Source organism: Phoca vitulina, unplaced genomic scaffold, assembly GCF_004348235.1.
Source record: "Phoca vitulina isolate PV1807 unplaced genomic scaffold, GSC_HSeal_1.0 scaffold3, whole genome shotgun sequence".
NCBI classification, from domain to species: Eukaryota; Metazoa; Chordata; class Mammalia; order Carnivora; family Phocidae; genus Phoca; species Phoca vitulina.
Window position 1 is genome coordinate 81,458,245 of NW_022589706.1, and position 14,644 is coordinate 81,472,888.

General features: G+C 40.6%; 1 protein-coding gene across 4 annotated transcripts in view; it reads left to right on the top strand.

Moving 5' to 3' along the window:
- The first annotated feature begins 245 nt into the window (after positions 1-245).
- The window catches only part of NPNT (nephronectin), a 79,762-nt gene continuing 65,363 nt past the window's right edge, over positions 246-14,644 (top strand). For all 4 annotated transcript variants that reach the window (XM_032400948.1, XM_032400946.1, XM_032400949.1 and 1 more), the window contains exons 1-2: positions 246-506; positions 2,713-2,813. In XM_032400948.1, coding sequence (XP_032256839.1) covers positions 436-506; positions 2,713-2,813 — 172 coding nt within the window. In that variant the 5' untranslated portion in view covers positions 246-435. The remainder of the gene's footprint in view (positions 507-2,712; positions 2,814-14,644) is intronic.

Genomic DNA, 14,644 nt, shown 5'->3' on the forward strand with positions numbered 1-14,644 from the left:
GCTTGCAACTTTCCTCGCAGCCTGGCGCTCGCCCCACTTGGCTGGCCCTCAAGAGACGCCGCTTCCCTCGGCGCTCCGGCTCCTGAGCTTTCCCGCCTAGGGGCCTAGGGCCCTCACCCCCGGCCCCGGGCTGGGAGGGAGGGGAGGCAGGCGCACGCGCGCCCCCCGCCCCCTGCGCCCCTCCCCGCGGGCGGCGCAGCTCCCCCTGCAGCACCTCCCCTCGAGGGGAGGGAGCCAGAGGGGGTTCCCGGCGTCGCGTCGCAGACCTGCTCCGGCTGCGCGCCGCGCCGCTCTCTTCCGACAGCAGCTGCACTCGCAGCGGCGCTCGCACTCCTCCGGGAGCCACGGGGACAAGCGCGCCTCTCCTCCGCGCCCAGCACCCCCAAGCTGTTCCCCGCGCTCATCGGCCCTGCCGCCCGCCCTTCGCCGCCCGACATGGATTTCCTCCTGGCGCTGGTGCTCGGCTCCTCGCTCTACCTGCAGGCGGCCGCCGAGTTCGACGTGAGGTGAGTTGGGCCACGGGGCGCCCTGTTCTCCTTCTAGCGCTAATTTCGCGCTTGCGGTGCTGGGGTCCCCTCTCCCCGCCGGGTTGCGCGGCCAGGGAGGCGTCTCCCAGGCCAGAAGTTGGGCCACCGCACGGCGTCGGCGGGAGGAGAGCCGTCGAACCGCTCTCGCAACCAGTGGCTGGCTTCCTGAGGCTGGGGAAGGCGCCTCCTGCGAGTCCCGGAGCCCAGCCGCGGCTCCCGGCTCGGGAATTAGGTCCAGGGGAGGAGGAGGAAGGCTCCTGGAGCCCCGCACCTCGGCTGGGAGGGCGCGGGCTGACCTCCTAAGCCGAGGTGACGCGCAGGACACCCTTGGCCAGGAAGCTCTCGGGTGTGATTTAGACGGCTCTTTGAGCTGGGAAACTTCCAGGTGGCCGGGCAAAAGCCCGGCTCGACGCTGTCAGGGCCGCTCACACAAAGGGTGGGGGCGAAGGAGCGATTGGGCTTCCAGGGAGGACCCGTTTGCCTCCGCACTTGGCTTTCTTGAGGGAGGTGGACTCAAAATAAGGACTGAGAAGGGGGAGCGCTACGTGCGTGTTTGTGTATGATACGCACGCACACACAGCTCCCGAGACCTCGGGCGAGCCTGGCTGCAGCGTGCTCTGGCAGGTTCCAACAACCCCGGGCTCCGTCGCCGCTGTCACTCAGCCGCTCCTCTGGCGGCGGCGCGCGGCGCTCTCTGCCCCGCCGCGGATCCGCTCGGGCGAGTGAGTGTGTTTGTGTGTGTCTGTTGGTCAGGAGGGCGTGCTCGGTTGCCCCACCTCCGTGCAATTAGAGACCAGACCCGCCCCGAGCGCCGATCCCTGCTGCTCGCGCAGAAACGTGGCTGGAGCAGCCGGGAGAGATTTTAACCCGGGTCACACCGCCATCCATCCAGTCTTTCTCTTTCAGAGACCCCCCCCACCCCCGCCCTGACCCCGCCAAGTATCCCTCTCCGCAGCCCTAAAGACAGCCGCACCTGTGTTACTTGTAATCTTGGAACGAATCAGTTCCACGATTGATTGGCTTTCTTGAACCTGGAGGGGAACACGGAGGGGATCCAGTGGAGCGCTGAGGAGGAAAAGCGCAATCACTTGTTTACCACCTGGTGGGAGGAAATAGAGAGTTCGGGGTTATTTTGTACTTTGGGCTTGCGGGCATAAGGGGAGATAAAAGAAACGGGAATTGGAAAGATCAGGAGTGTTTTAAGAAAATGTGGGTAGCGGCCAGAGGCTATTTTATTTTATTAAAGCAATTCTTTGCTCGCATTCGGGTATGTTGTGCATTTCTGGCACACACACTTGCAATAGGAAATACAGAAATCACATGATTATGCATAAGATTTTAAGGTAGCTGTAATTTTAAAACAGCCAATTAAAATATTGATCCTCTGGGGTTAAAAAGTCAGGTGTGAATCTAAACAAAGAAACGATTTACCAAATAAGGTGTGAAAGTGGAATCTGGTGGATAAATTGGTATACTGAAATTGAATACTTTTAGTCCTTATTTACATGAGTGAGGAAGATAACATGAATTGTTGATGCAGAGAAGTTTCAAACCACAAGGACACTTGAGATGTTAGCTACACTTTAAACTCCTCTTGGTTTTATTTATACTTTTTTATTTTTTCTGGGAACATTTTCTGCCAAAGAGTCATATCTTGGAAAGAGGTCTGTTTCATTTGATTTTTGAGGAAGGTCCCGTCTTTGTGCCCCTTTCCAAGGCAGAAATAAAAGGCAGATTTTTTTTCTTTCTGCTTTGACATGTCATATTAATACTTTTCAGTTTATGATAAATCAGTCAAAACTGGTTTTCCCCCAAGTAACAGGTGTGGGTCTTTGAGGAATCTGTTTCATTTCAAGCTTCAGAAACCACCCTGTGAGTGTCAGCCTTGAGAATTCTTGGTTTTAGCTGATGCTGTTTCCATTTAAGAAAGGATCTTCCCCTCCCTTTGCCTCTACTCCTGTGTGTAGTGTGTAGAGTATGTGTGTGTGTTTAACTCTCTGAAATTTGGAATTAGATCACAGCAGAACTGTTTTCCTGAATGTGTTTTATCCTTAAATTTCTGCAGGCATGAATGAGTTCATTGAAGATTGTTGGGCGTGATTTAAATTAAAAAAACAATAATAACAGGAAAATATTTTTAATTTCAATAGTGTCTTTATTTATTTTGAATCTTTTTGTTTGGTAGGTGGCCCAGGCAAATAGTGTCGTCAATTGGCCTGTGTCGTTATGGTGGAAGAATTGACTGCTGCTGGGGCTGGGCCCGCCGGTCCTGGGGACAGTGTCAGCGTGAGTATCATCCCCGGGGACTTCAGCTCCCTGGGAGGTGCGGCTTTCCACCATCATACATGGCTTCACTCTGCACATCAGTGGGCTCATTACTGAGCAAGTCTTGGTGGTGTGGTTCCCACAGGGGGGTTTTCAGTTCCTGACTCCTTACTCTGCCCCTTTTCAAACTGAGCCAGCAGTCAGTAAGGTGCCAGCTTTGTTATTCAGAGAGCCACCTACTATGCTTATTGTGGCATCTGTCCCCAAAATCTCCAGCTCCTATTTTCTCAACAGGCTTTTTCTTTTCTGTGCTCCAGACTTGGAGATGAGGGTAAGATAATGAGTCTAGACTATATTTACACTAAACAGACTCCGAACCTTCTAGCACTAATAAAATCTTTACCATACCTGTTGTGGAAAGTGGCCTATTTGTAAACCTTTTTTTCCTTTTTTTTTGAAGTGAGATTGTATTGACTGTGTTCTAAATGGACCACCCACCATAATCAAATAACACCTCTGAAAAAACATTATTTTTAAGTTCTAGAAGTAATCAACATCATGTAATAAATGCCAAATCAGAATACTGATTTTTACCTTTTCCATGGATATTTTAGTGGTAGAAATCAGAGCCACATCATGGAAGTTTGAGAAATTTGTTCCCCGCAACTTTATCTGGATCTCAAAACTGTATTCCACCTCCCCTACGAGAGAATCCGTAATGATCAAGTGAATTCCTGGGGCATTGTGCTAGGCCGGTGTGTCTCGTGAGATGATGGGAACGAAGTTGGGTTCCTTACATCCCAGTGTTTTATTGCTCATGAGAAAGGAGCTTAGAGGAAAAGAGAAGTGAAGTGAAGAAGGCTGGAGCTGGACAGGGCGGAGCCTGCCTTGGACAGGGTGGAGCCTGCCTTAGAGATGTGTTGACGGTGGGAGCAATTGGGTAGATTTAATTTCAGGAAAGCTAGGAATTCCCACAGCTGTTTTCATCTTTAAGAATTGTGCATGATATCTGCCTTTAACTTTGCGGAGGAGTGAGAGTAATGGTCACAGGTTAACATCCCTGGTTGGATATGGAAAGGGAAAGGAGATTAAGGTTTGTCTATTACCTGTAAGCCACTGGGCCAGACTTTTTGCACGGTTAGGCCATTGCCTCTTTTTATAAGGGGAAATGATGCTAACTCCAGTTTCCAGTAAACAAAAAGAACTAGGCAAAGCTGCCGTGCCTGACTGGTTAATTGTTTTTAAGGGAAGATGGTCCAAAAGAAGAATGGTACCTGGTGGAGTCGTCATCTGCCAGTTATATGGCGTTGTCAGCAGTATTTGCACAGCTGGAGGCCACAGGGCTGGAGTTTGGAGAGCAATCCGGCTTTGATAATCAAAGGGTGGCCCAACACACACACTGTTCCCAAATAAAAAAAAAAAGGAGTAGTTTCTTTGCAGGAATGGAGGTAATTTCCTCCTTTGCTGTCTTAATTGGCAGGGCACTCCCAAAAGGAGGGTTGAAGTGCTTTGGGGTGTGCACAGTACCCCAGCCCTACCTAGGAAAAGGCTGCTCTGGCAGAAGGCCCTGAGCACAGTGGGGCACACCTTCTCTGGTGGCAGAGTGCCAGAGCAGTCGGCAGAGGCAGGGTGTCGGGGTGTAGGGGTGTAGGAGTACATACGCGCTCTGCCAGATGCCCTATAAAAAAATTCCTCTGTCTCTGAGAGATTCATCAACTGTGGAATTCCCCAGAAAGAACCTCTCAGAGCTGTTCTGTCTTTTAACACGTAATTAAATTTTCTCGGGTATACACGAGCTGGGTGAGTCTGAATTTGAACAAGCATAAAGACCTTTCCAAGTTACAGTGGCCTTACTGAATTTAAACATCCAAGTAAGTTCCTAGCAGACTAGCTTTCCCAGCAGAGATGAGACACTGTTTCATTATCTTCTATACTTCGTTTTGCTTCTAACAGAATGTAAAGTGGTGAAGCATAGTATTTGATAGTATTTATCTTTTCTTTCTTTGTACTCCTTGAGATTCTGAGGAAGCTATAACAATGATAAGTCAGTTATTGAAACGGTAATGCTATAAAAACGTATAAGATGATCTTGCACAAATCACAGTTCATCTCAGCTTGGATTTGGTGAAAGTTTGAGAGGCAACCTAATGGAGGGGAACATGGACTCGAGCTAGACTGCCTGGGTTTAAGTTTCTGTTCCATCCCTTATTAGCTGTGTGACCTTGAGCAAATCATTCAACTTCTCTGTGCTTTATTTTCCTCATCTCTGAAATAGATATAAAATAGTGTAATACCTCGTAGGACCGTAAATGAGGTGTAAATGAGTTATTTGTAAAGCACTTAATGCAGTTCCTGGCACAGAGTAAATGCTATGTATGTGTTTGATGAAAGTAAAGAAATATAAAGGAATACTGCTTTTGAAAGAGTGTTATGGGATGGGACATACCCATGCTATCAGATTCTTTGTTTTCTAGGCATGATAAATGTATTTTTGCATTTTACTGCCAAAATAAAAATGATGATTCTAAGGCTCTCCATGTTACAATAAGTAAAATGCCTTTAAATTAAAAAAAAGCTAGGTGGATCTTTACCATTAATATTGTAGATGGCAGAGTTGTAAAAACGAGTTCAAAGATGGATGTTTCCTTGTGTATGTGTGTGTGTGTGTTTTCAGAATCTCAGATGGTACAAATGTCTCTTGTCAGCTTAGAGCTCCCCTGTCTTTGTTTTGCTATAAACAGGTAGAGGAATGTAGGGGCCAGAGGTCAGCTCAAAGTAGGAAGACCACCACCAAACAGAAGCTTGCTGGGGACAAACGGAAAGTTCCTGATTAGTTTTTAAAGGAAGCTTTTATGAAATTGAAACTTTTGTCACTACATTTATTCAAGGAAAAATGCCTTGCTGTTCATTAACTCTTACACCTGGTAATGGACTACCTATAAAAATTCCAAAGACCTTCTGGGAAATTTAATGTGAAAATTGTTTTTGTCTTTCTGACCCTTAGATCATTTCAGAGTCCTTACCCGTAAGGAGCCTTCTCCTTTCCTTAGTAAAGTTCTGGTTCTTGTTTTTCTGAATGATTCACTTACGAATTTTCCTTCAAATTAGCACAGCAAAGCAAAAGGAAGCTATTTCCACCTAGACACAGAACCTCCCAATTTATCCCTTAGAAGATGTGTAAGTGGGGGAGACCATACCCTCATTATATATATATATATATATATATATATATATATATATATATTTTTATCATATCTCATGCCCTAGTGCAGTGACCCTTTGGTGTTTAATCCATTTGGTCGAGCATATGTAAGACATTTTGACCCTATTCCTGTGAGACAAAGAGATGTATTGACATAGAACATGCTGTGTTTCATGTTCACTTGCTACTCCCCTTTCCATGGCCTTGTTTGGAGAGGCCAGTTGACTTTGCAGGGAGCTCGTATTGCTCAGCCTCCACTCCTGGTCACGGTGTCTAGCCACAAAGCTGCATTCAGCCAGACTTCTCATCCTTCCCTCAGGGACTGAGGAAGGAAGGATGCTACCCAGACAAGCATAGGAGCTGTGTTCTGCTTCCTGCTGTGCCACCTGACATTCTATCCTAACATTCCTGCCTGGCTGCAGAAAGCAGGACCTAGTCCAAAAACAGGCAGGTTGTGTTTTCATAGTTCTTTTAGAGGTCATACCCTTGCCTTCTTTCTATCCTTTGATTCTTTGTTTTATATTCTTTTTTTTAAGCTTTTATTTAGATTATGATTAGTTAACATACAGTATAATATTAGTTTCAGATGTGCAATATAGTGATTCAACACTTACATACAACACCCGGTGCTCATCACAAGTGTCCTCCTTAATCCCCATCACCTATTTTACCCATACCCCCACCCACCTCCATTCTTGACCCATAAACAGGTCTCTACACATTGAGAATTTAAAACTTGATTTTCTAATTGTCTTGGGCTTTATCAACTATTGATGTGGCTCTTTGTGGTAAAATGAGAATCACAACGCACTGATAGTTACATATTTACAGCACAGGGCACCTTAATTACTCAGATTGTTACAAAATACTTGTTTCTTGTTCTGTAATTATTCTATTCCTTCACTTTCCCATCATATTAATGGTACACTTCACTTTAATGATTTTAACAATTTCTCCTACCAAGTGGAGATCTGTGTAAAAAAGATTTCTCAGGGTTTGTGTATTTTATTAAAAAAAAAAACAAAACCGCATATGCTATGGAACCAACTCTTAACTAACAAGCAGTTTGGGACACGTGAGTGTCACTAACTTTTATACCTGGTTAGTTATTTAAAGAGCTTCCTTAATGTAGAAAGAGTATAGAGGATCTAAATATTATATTTCTATATGGTTGTTTTTCTGTTTACAGATTTGGCTGTGTATGTGGCTATGACAGTAGTGTTTCTGTTGAAGGCACTTTTTAGAGGTATGAAGATTAAAATTGAAAATACGGCAAGTTCCAGTTTCAATAAAGCTATTTAGTTTCTGAGTTCTTTGGCTGTCACTAAGCAATTTGTGGTTTCTGAATGAAATTATGTGAATTAGGGTGATTTTTGTATCATTTTTCCTTAAAACCAGGCAAAATGCAGATGTTCTGATATATTTTTCTGAAAAATTTAGAAAGATGTAAAACTTAAACCTAGAGTTTGACTTTGCTTTATTAGTTCTAAACCTCATTTCCTCCTCCCCCCTCCAAAGGCTACAACTGTACAATTGTCAGGGAAAGTGAAACTTTTGAATTCTTATCAATGTTAAATAAATGTATAAGTTAGTGCAACAGGGGGACAGAGAAGCAGTAATTTATTCTGAAACTGTTTTGTAGTTGTTAAATAATTTTGCTGGATAATATATATTACTGGTTTAGGACTGTGGACTGTTGAAAGACTGAAGAGCAAATTGTTAAATTTCCATATTTCAAATGAAAAGGTAATTAGTTTGAACAGAGATTTTGATTTTGTCAATGAAACATTTAAATTTCATGTTTCATTTGTTACTTGCATCTGGGTTCAAAAACTTAATCGTGACAGTGGAACACGATTTATTATTTTTTTTGCTCCCTATACTGGTTTCCTGTCCCTCGTCACAAAATTATGTAAATTATACCTTTCTTTGATTATTTAGATTCTGAACACTTCTCTTTAAAATAATCAAGAGTAAATGAGAAATACTGGAATTGGCTTTAAAGACCATATATAGTGTTCCCTCACAGAGAGGTTATTCCTGGTAAATGCCTTTCCATTTGTAGTCAACAACTATGGTCACCTTCATTGAATGTGAATTAGTATTTTATAGGTAAACCTTCTTTATACCCATATAATCATACCTACTCCAGGAGTAACTGGGGGTCTCAAGTGGGCTTTACTGCCCAGAGCCATGTCGAAGATGGCCAGCAGGTCTTGGGGCCAGTTTAATGGAGCTGAGACACTTCACTGTCTTAATGTGATTAGCTTCCTTCTCTGTTTTTGGGGGTGGTAATGCAGATTCTGGTTCCTTTTTTTTTTTTCTGGTAGGAATAAAAACAAGGCAGTGGACAATCTTATAACTACTTTTAGCACTAAACCTGCATCTCCAAATCCTCAAGAAGTAAAGTTTTTGATTAATATTATTCAACTACCACTTTCCATGGAAAGCTTATTTAAGAACACCATGTACTTTCAGTAACTTCCAGTGGTCTTGGAATGCAGATTCCAAACTAAAATCAGTGTTGAAGAAGTTTGACCTCTCAAACAGGTAGTTCTGAGTATGTGTAGTTTTGAAAGTTAAGTTTCACAGAAATTACTTTGTTCCTTCATCTTTTCTCCTATTGGAACTGATCTTTATATAATACTTTTAAGATCTACTCATTTCCTAAGATCCCCTCATAAAGTTAATCTGGGAAGGTCTTAACCTTTATGGATTAGAAATGTTAGTACTTCTTAAGCTGGGAGGTCAGGTCACGGAAAGGGAAACACTCCAGGCGCTGCAGGGTCAGCACTAGATCTGCCTTCAAACACCGGCCACAGAGATGTGCTGCTGCAGAAAGTGAGGGAGTACACGCACGCACTCACGGCTGCCAACGAGGCAACACTGCGTTTCTACTTGAAAACTGTCGGATAAGCTTTGAAAAACAGGTGTGTTTTTCCTCCCTTAGTCCCTGTTATAGCAAGTGTAATAGAATTTTTGAAGGGTACTTTTTATCTGTAGAATTCATGTTGTGTGCATTTCGAGTCCATTGAACTCAACTGCATGCTTTTAAAGCAATAGTCCAGTGATGCTGAGTGATTGTATGCAGCGTCCCTCAATAAGTAATGGAAGGTATTCATCATGGGGGCTGGGCCTTCATCGTGGTGGAGATGAAAGGGAAGGAGAGGAGGGTTCTGATGGCCTAATCCTCACTACTACCCCCTCCTTCCTCACCACCACACCCAGATATTCTCACCCCTTTCCCACCAATTGGATGCAGGTTTAAAGTTTTTTCCCATCAATCTTTTAAAAATTTTTACTTTGTAAGAGAAAATGCATTTATTTCTTCAAATATCCCTCCTCAGAGCAATGAATATTATCAGCTTTTTGTGTACCTTTCAGAAAGATTTTACATACCAATGGGCAAATTTCTGTATCTTCTCTACCCTCTTTTATACAAATGAAAGATATACCGTATACATTGTTCTGTACCTTGCTTCTTTTCCTTAACAATGTATCTTGGAAAGCTTTCTTTATCATCAGTACATGAGGAGCCTGGTCACTTTTTTTTTTTTTTTTTTTTATGGATTTGTAGTATTCCACTGCATGGCTATACCATAGTTTATTAATCAGTTTCTTATTGATGGACATTTGTGTTGATTCTAATCTTTTACTAATACAAACAATTCTAAAATAAGTAACCTTGAAATATACAATGAAGAAATATTGTTTTGGATGTGTTCTAGTATTTCTGCAAGATAACTTTTTATGTGTGATCGAATGGCATATACATTTGTGGTTTTGACCAGCTGGCCAGTGGTTTCTTACTTGGTAGTAAATAGTAATGGAAAAGACTGGATTGGAATGCTGACTTAAAGCTCTGGCAATTCCATATCCAGAATCTGATCTGTTGCTTGGTTCTAGGATACTCTGATCCCTACTCTTTCCCTCAAAAGTCCCTCTGGTAGGTCAGTGAAGGACCTTTGACCCCCTTTTTCATCTGTTTCCTCTTGGAACAGAGGCAACTGGCTCATATTGGGAAGAATGGAGTGCGGTTTGTCCATTTGCCAGGATTTCCGCCTGACATCCTGACAATTGGTTATGTATTTTTTATGGATGTGAGGTCCTTTTTCTTGTAAGAAAGATTTACACATTATTTTAGGAATTGCTTAATTCATTGACCTTTTATTTGTATCACTTGTATCATAATTTTTATCACTTTCTATAGAGGATTTTCTTTTTTATTATTAGGATTATGTAGAAGTTTAGTATCTGAATAAAGTTTTTTGGGACACCTGTTATGATAAAAGATTTTCAGGAAATATTTAAATACTGTTGTGTCAGAATACTTTAATAAAGTGACTTGAAAACAGTAGAGGCATAACTTTTCCATTAGTGATTCTAATCTTTATCTTAATTATGTATTAAAATCATTTTATTTAACAAAATAAATGCATGCCTAAGTGAAAAATTAAAAGACTCGAAGAAAGAGAGAAGGTAGTGAAGCTAAGTCTTTCTAACTTCCCTGTTTTCCTGACACCTAGTTCCAACCCCCAGGAACTGTTTCCTATTGATCTTTGCAGAGATTTGTAAGCATTTGTGAATTGTCCTTGTTTATAAATTGATAGCATAAAGTAAGAACTATTCTGTATCTTCTTTATCGTATATTACATTTTATTTTATTTTTTTAGATTTTTTTCATATATTACATTTTAGAGACCAGTCCTTATCAGTTCATGTAAACTTGACTCATCCCTTTAAATACCTAACTAATTTAAAAATCCCTATTTATGCATATTTAGGTGATTTTCAATATTTTGGTTTATGAAATGTGCTGCAGTCAATATCTTTGCATAGTCATCATCACTGTTATATACATTTAGATGCGGGAGAGTTGTAGGGACATCCTATTTTTATGTAAGTACAGTAATTGAAGAACTCATTTTTATAAATCATCTTCTATAAAATATGTTACTTCCTAAAGGAGATTAAATCATGGATGATATTACACAGTGGAAACCTTCTGTTCAGCCACTTTTTATTTTTGATTCCTTGAGAAGATAGTTTGAAAGAGAAATAGAATTTGTTTCTTCATTTCTCTTTGTTTATATTCTACTTTGTTTGGGGAAGGATATGAAGTGGCTTTCAGGAATGCATGCAATAAAATAGGAAAACAGAATTAACAAGGGCTAGGGGAGAAAAAAAGACAAGGGTAGAATAAAAGGTAAGCTGTCAGGAGGAGAGTTATTAACATGCAGATACGTCAGCATAGGATCCTAACTATGTCTTATCATTTGGCTGTTAGCTTCTGGTAGCCAACAGAAAAAGAAAAGTGTTATTGCTCATATAATTCATGATGTTTGTTAGGGGAAAATCAGACCAGTTAGTTGGGGGAAATTATGGCTTTTCCCACATGTAGTTCTGGAAGAAGACTTTCATGTGGTCCTTCACAGAGTGGGAGTGAATGGTCGAGTGGAAGGGGCCACAGCAACATTTCTGTCATGAAGCCGGTGGTGGTTTTACAAAGCTATTTCATAGAAGATGCTCTGATCTAAGATGAGGCTCCCTACTCTAAAAGTGCAGTTCATGGGAAGTTTAAGAAGCATTATCTACATACTTAGCTTTCTGATATCTCCGCTCAATCCAGCCGAGAATATCTGTGATTCGTGAACTCTTTAGGGCTTTATGGCAAATTCCAGTTTAGAAAAGACAATTTTAAGTTAGGATCACTAACAACATCCTGAAGTTTGCTGTATTATTAAAGTCTACCCCATGCCTACCTCTCTCTCTCTCTCTTTCCCTCTTCCTCTCCTCCTCTCCCTCTTTATCTTTCTTTCCTTCCTTCCTATGTAATTTAAACATCAGTCAACAGTTGGTAGAGTTGGTATCCAGAGGCATTGTGAATGGAGTGTAGATAGATGTCTCCTCTGGTCCAGTATAAGGAGGTTCTGCAAATAAATCAGTGGGAGAATTTTTTTTTATATCAATTTTTTTGAGTTACTTTTGTATTCATTGGATATCAGTATAAAAGCTCATCACCATTTTGCTATGGTCTTATTCATCTCTAAGCAAATTACGGCTTGGGATAAGAGATGAGGCACAAACATTGCTTCCAGGCATCATTTATCCTACTTGAGCTGTTCCATGAAATAGGGCCAGTGAACCCAGGAACAACAAACTCCTTGACCAGTGCTCATTTCCCCAGAGCTCTGGATTGTTACAGATATGCGAAGGAGCCAAAATGACCCTTGGTTGTTATCCCAGTTCCCCTGAATCTCATGAAGGGTTGCTTTAAATAAGCCACTTAGGCCTGAATAGACTCAAAGCAGAATCTGTGGTGAGTATTCTTCATGTTCCTAACCAGTCTCAAACTTAACTCCTTTTCACTGGGATGTGAGGAAGCACTGATTCTCCTGCAGTCATGCAGTCCCAGGGGCAATGGAATCTGAAACCCTGATACACACATGTCCTCAGATAGTCTCTCTCTCTGAGAGAGCTCAGTGTGTGTCTTAAGAGGGCACCAATCCAGGAAGTACCCCATTTCCTTGGGAGAAGCAAAGAAGGGGGCTTTGAATGCCTCTCCTCAGAGATCTGCACCAACCAGGAATCGAACCGGTGCCGAGAATTGTTACCCTGTGTCAGTCAACCTAGAAGGGAGCTAAGGAATTTACATTGCTAGAGCCAAGACCTTCTATTTTTTCATGTGAACAAATAAATGATCTTTATCAAAGATAATAGAATGCAGCCAAAATAATTTGGCTTGAAAAAATTTCAAAGTGATATCAGTCAGTACAACCATAAAAAAATACTAGTAGCATAGCCTAATGTGATTGACAGTGCATCCTTGGGAATCTACCAGGGCAAATTAGTTGCAAGATGTACACCCAGTTACTAAAAATTGATTTGTTACAAAGTATAGAGTTCAGTTAAATAATATCAAATTAAATAAATTTTATATTTTAATGCTTTAAGCTTTTCAGTTTTCTGATTTAATCAATTAATAGTACATAATTAAAGAGATAATTATGGTCATAATGGAATTTTTAATAAAATTACTAATAAAGCCAGCATAAAGGAATACATTAAAGTCCAGATAGGATAAAATTTTATTATGTGTGGTAAAATAGTGACAGATATCTATGTGTTCATTCCATATTCTTTCATAGATTCTCTCAACAATTTTAGTTCTTAGTCTAATAAAACAATGTTAAGTGAACTTGTTACTGTTACTATGGAAGGAAAAAGATATGAATAGGCAAAACAGTTTCTTAGTTTTAGAATATAGTAGTTGATTTTGGAGAAAAAAAGTATTTTTCTAGTTGTATTTTATTAGAAACCCTCATTTTCTGCCGTACGCTAACTAAAGACTGGAGAGACATCCTTGGTATGTACTAGATGTCATGGGAGAGCCAATATGAGACAAAGGATTTGCCATCAGTTATTTGCATGTGGACAATCTAGAGTCAATTAAATTTTAAAACTGAACACTTCATTTGGTCAGTATCTTTTTAACCATTCTGTAGATTAATGATAAAAATTCTCCAGAACTGACATGTTTTCCTGTTGTAACATCATCAGATCACAAGTTTAGGGTTGCCTTTTATAGATATTATTGATTTATGGTGAGATTTTAGGAAATAGGTCATCATGGTTTAAATTTGTACTGATATACACAAAGGAAGAAACAATTGGAAATTTCTGGATTTATGCTTACTTTGCCGAAAATAATGTTGTTTTTCAAAAATCCTTAGCCTTATTTTCATACATTAGAGTTCTCAAGCTCAGTTTCTAGGAGAGATCCCTAAATGGTCAAAGGTATGTGTTGCGACATTTACAGAAACTAATTCCACAGATAGACTATCCAAATATAAGCTTCCTGCCACCCAAAATATTTTTCTAAAGCCTTTGGTACTCTTATTTTATTTCAGTGTTAAGATTTGTAGGTACTTAGTAATTACCTGCCAAATGTTTGCATGCCAACAAATAGCAAATAGAAAAACACAAATTGCAGCTCACACTTAGCTGTATTTTTTTTTTTTAACATGCATGGGTATTTAGAGCTGATTTTAAATCAGATATTACTAGGGTAATAGTTTCTACTGGATAAATAGTCCCATGTTCATATGATTACATAAATATTTCATGGTATTTCACATAGATAATGGTGGTTTCAAAATCCTTTGTCCCTTGGATTTGGATTGAGTTTTAAAATCATTGATGAATTAAAAGATTCATCATATTATCTTGGCATCTATGTATGGCCAAGAATTAAGACATTCCCATGTATAGTTTTTCCCAACTAAGGCAGAATTATTTTTTTTTAAAACTATTTGGGGGATTGGGGGAAAACTATAAAGAAATGATTTGTAGATGTGTTAAATGTTCTGTTCTCTAATCTTCTGTTGGATTCTGATGAATTCTGTAGCTCTAATACTTAAAAAGTAGTGGTTTGAAAGTTGGGATCATCCAAATTACTTAAAATGCTATTCATGGGATCTGTTGTCCTCGATGTTGGTGTCTTAAATGCCCGGTGTCGGATAGTTGTCTAAGAACAGAGTTTGCCAGGCTAATATAAACATTTTTGACAAGGAGAAATAAAGCGTGAAATTTAAGGTTGGGGTGTGGAGAAATTTTTAAAGCTACTACTATTAGGGGTGAGAGGGAGAAG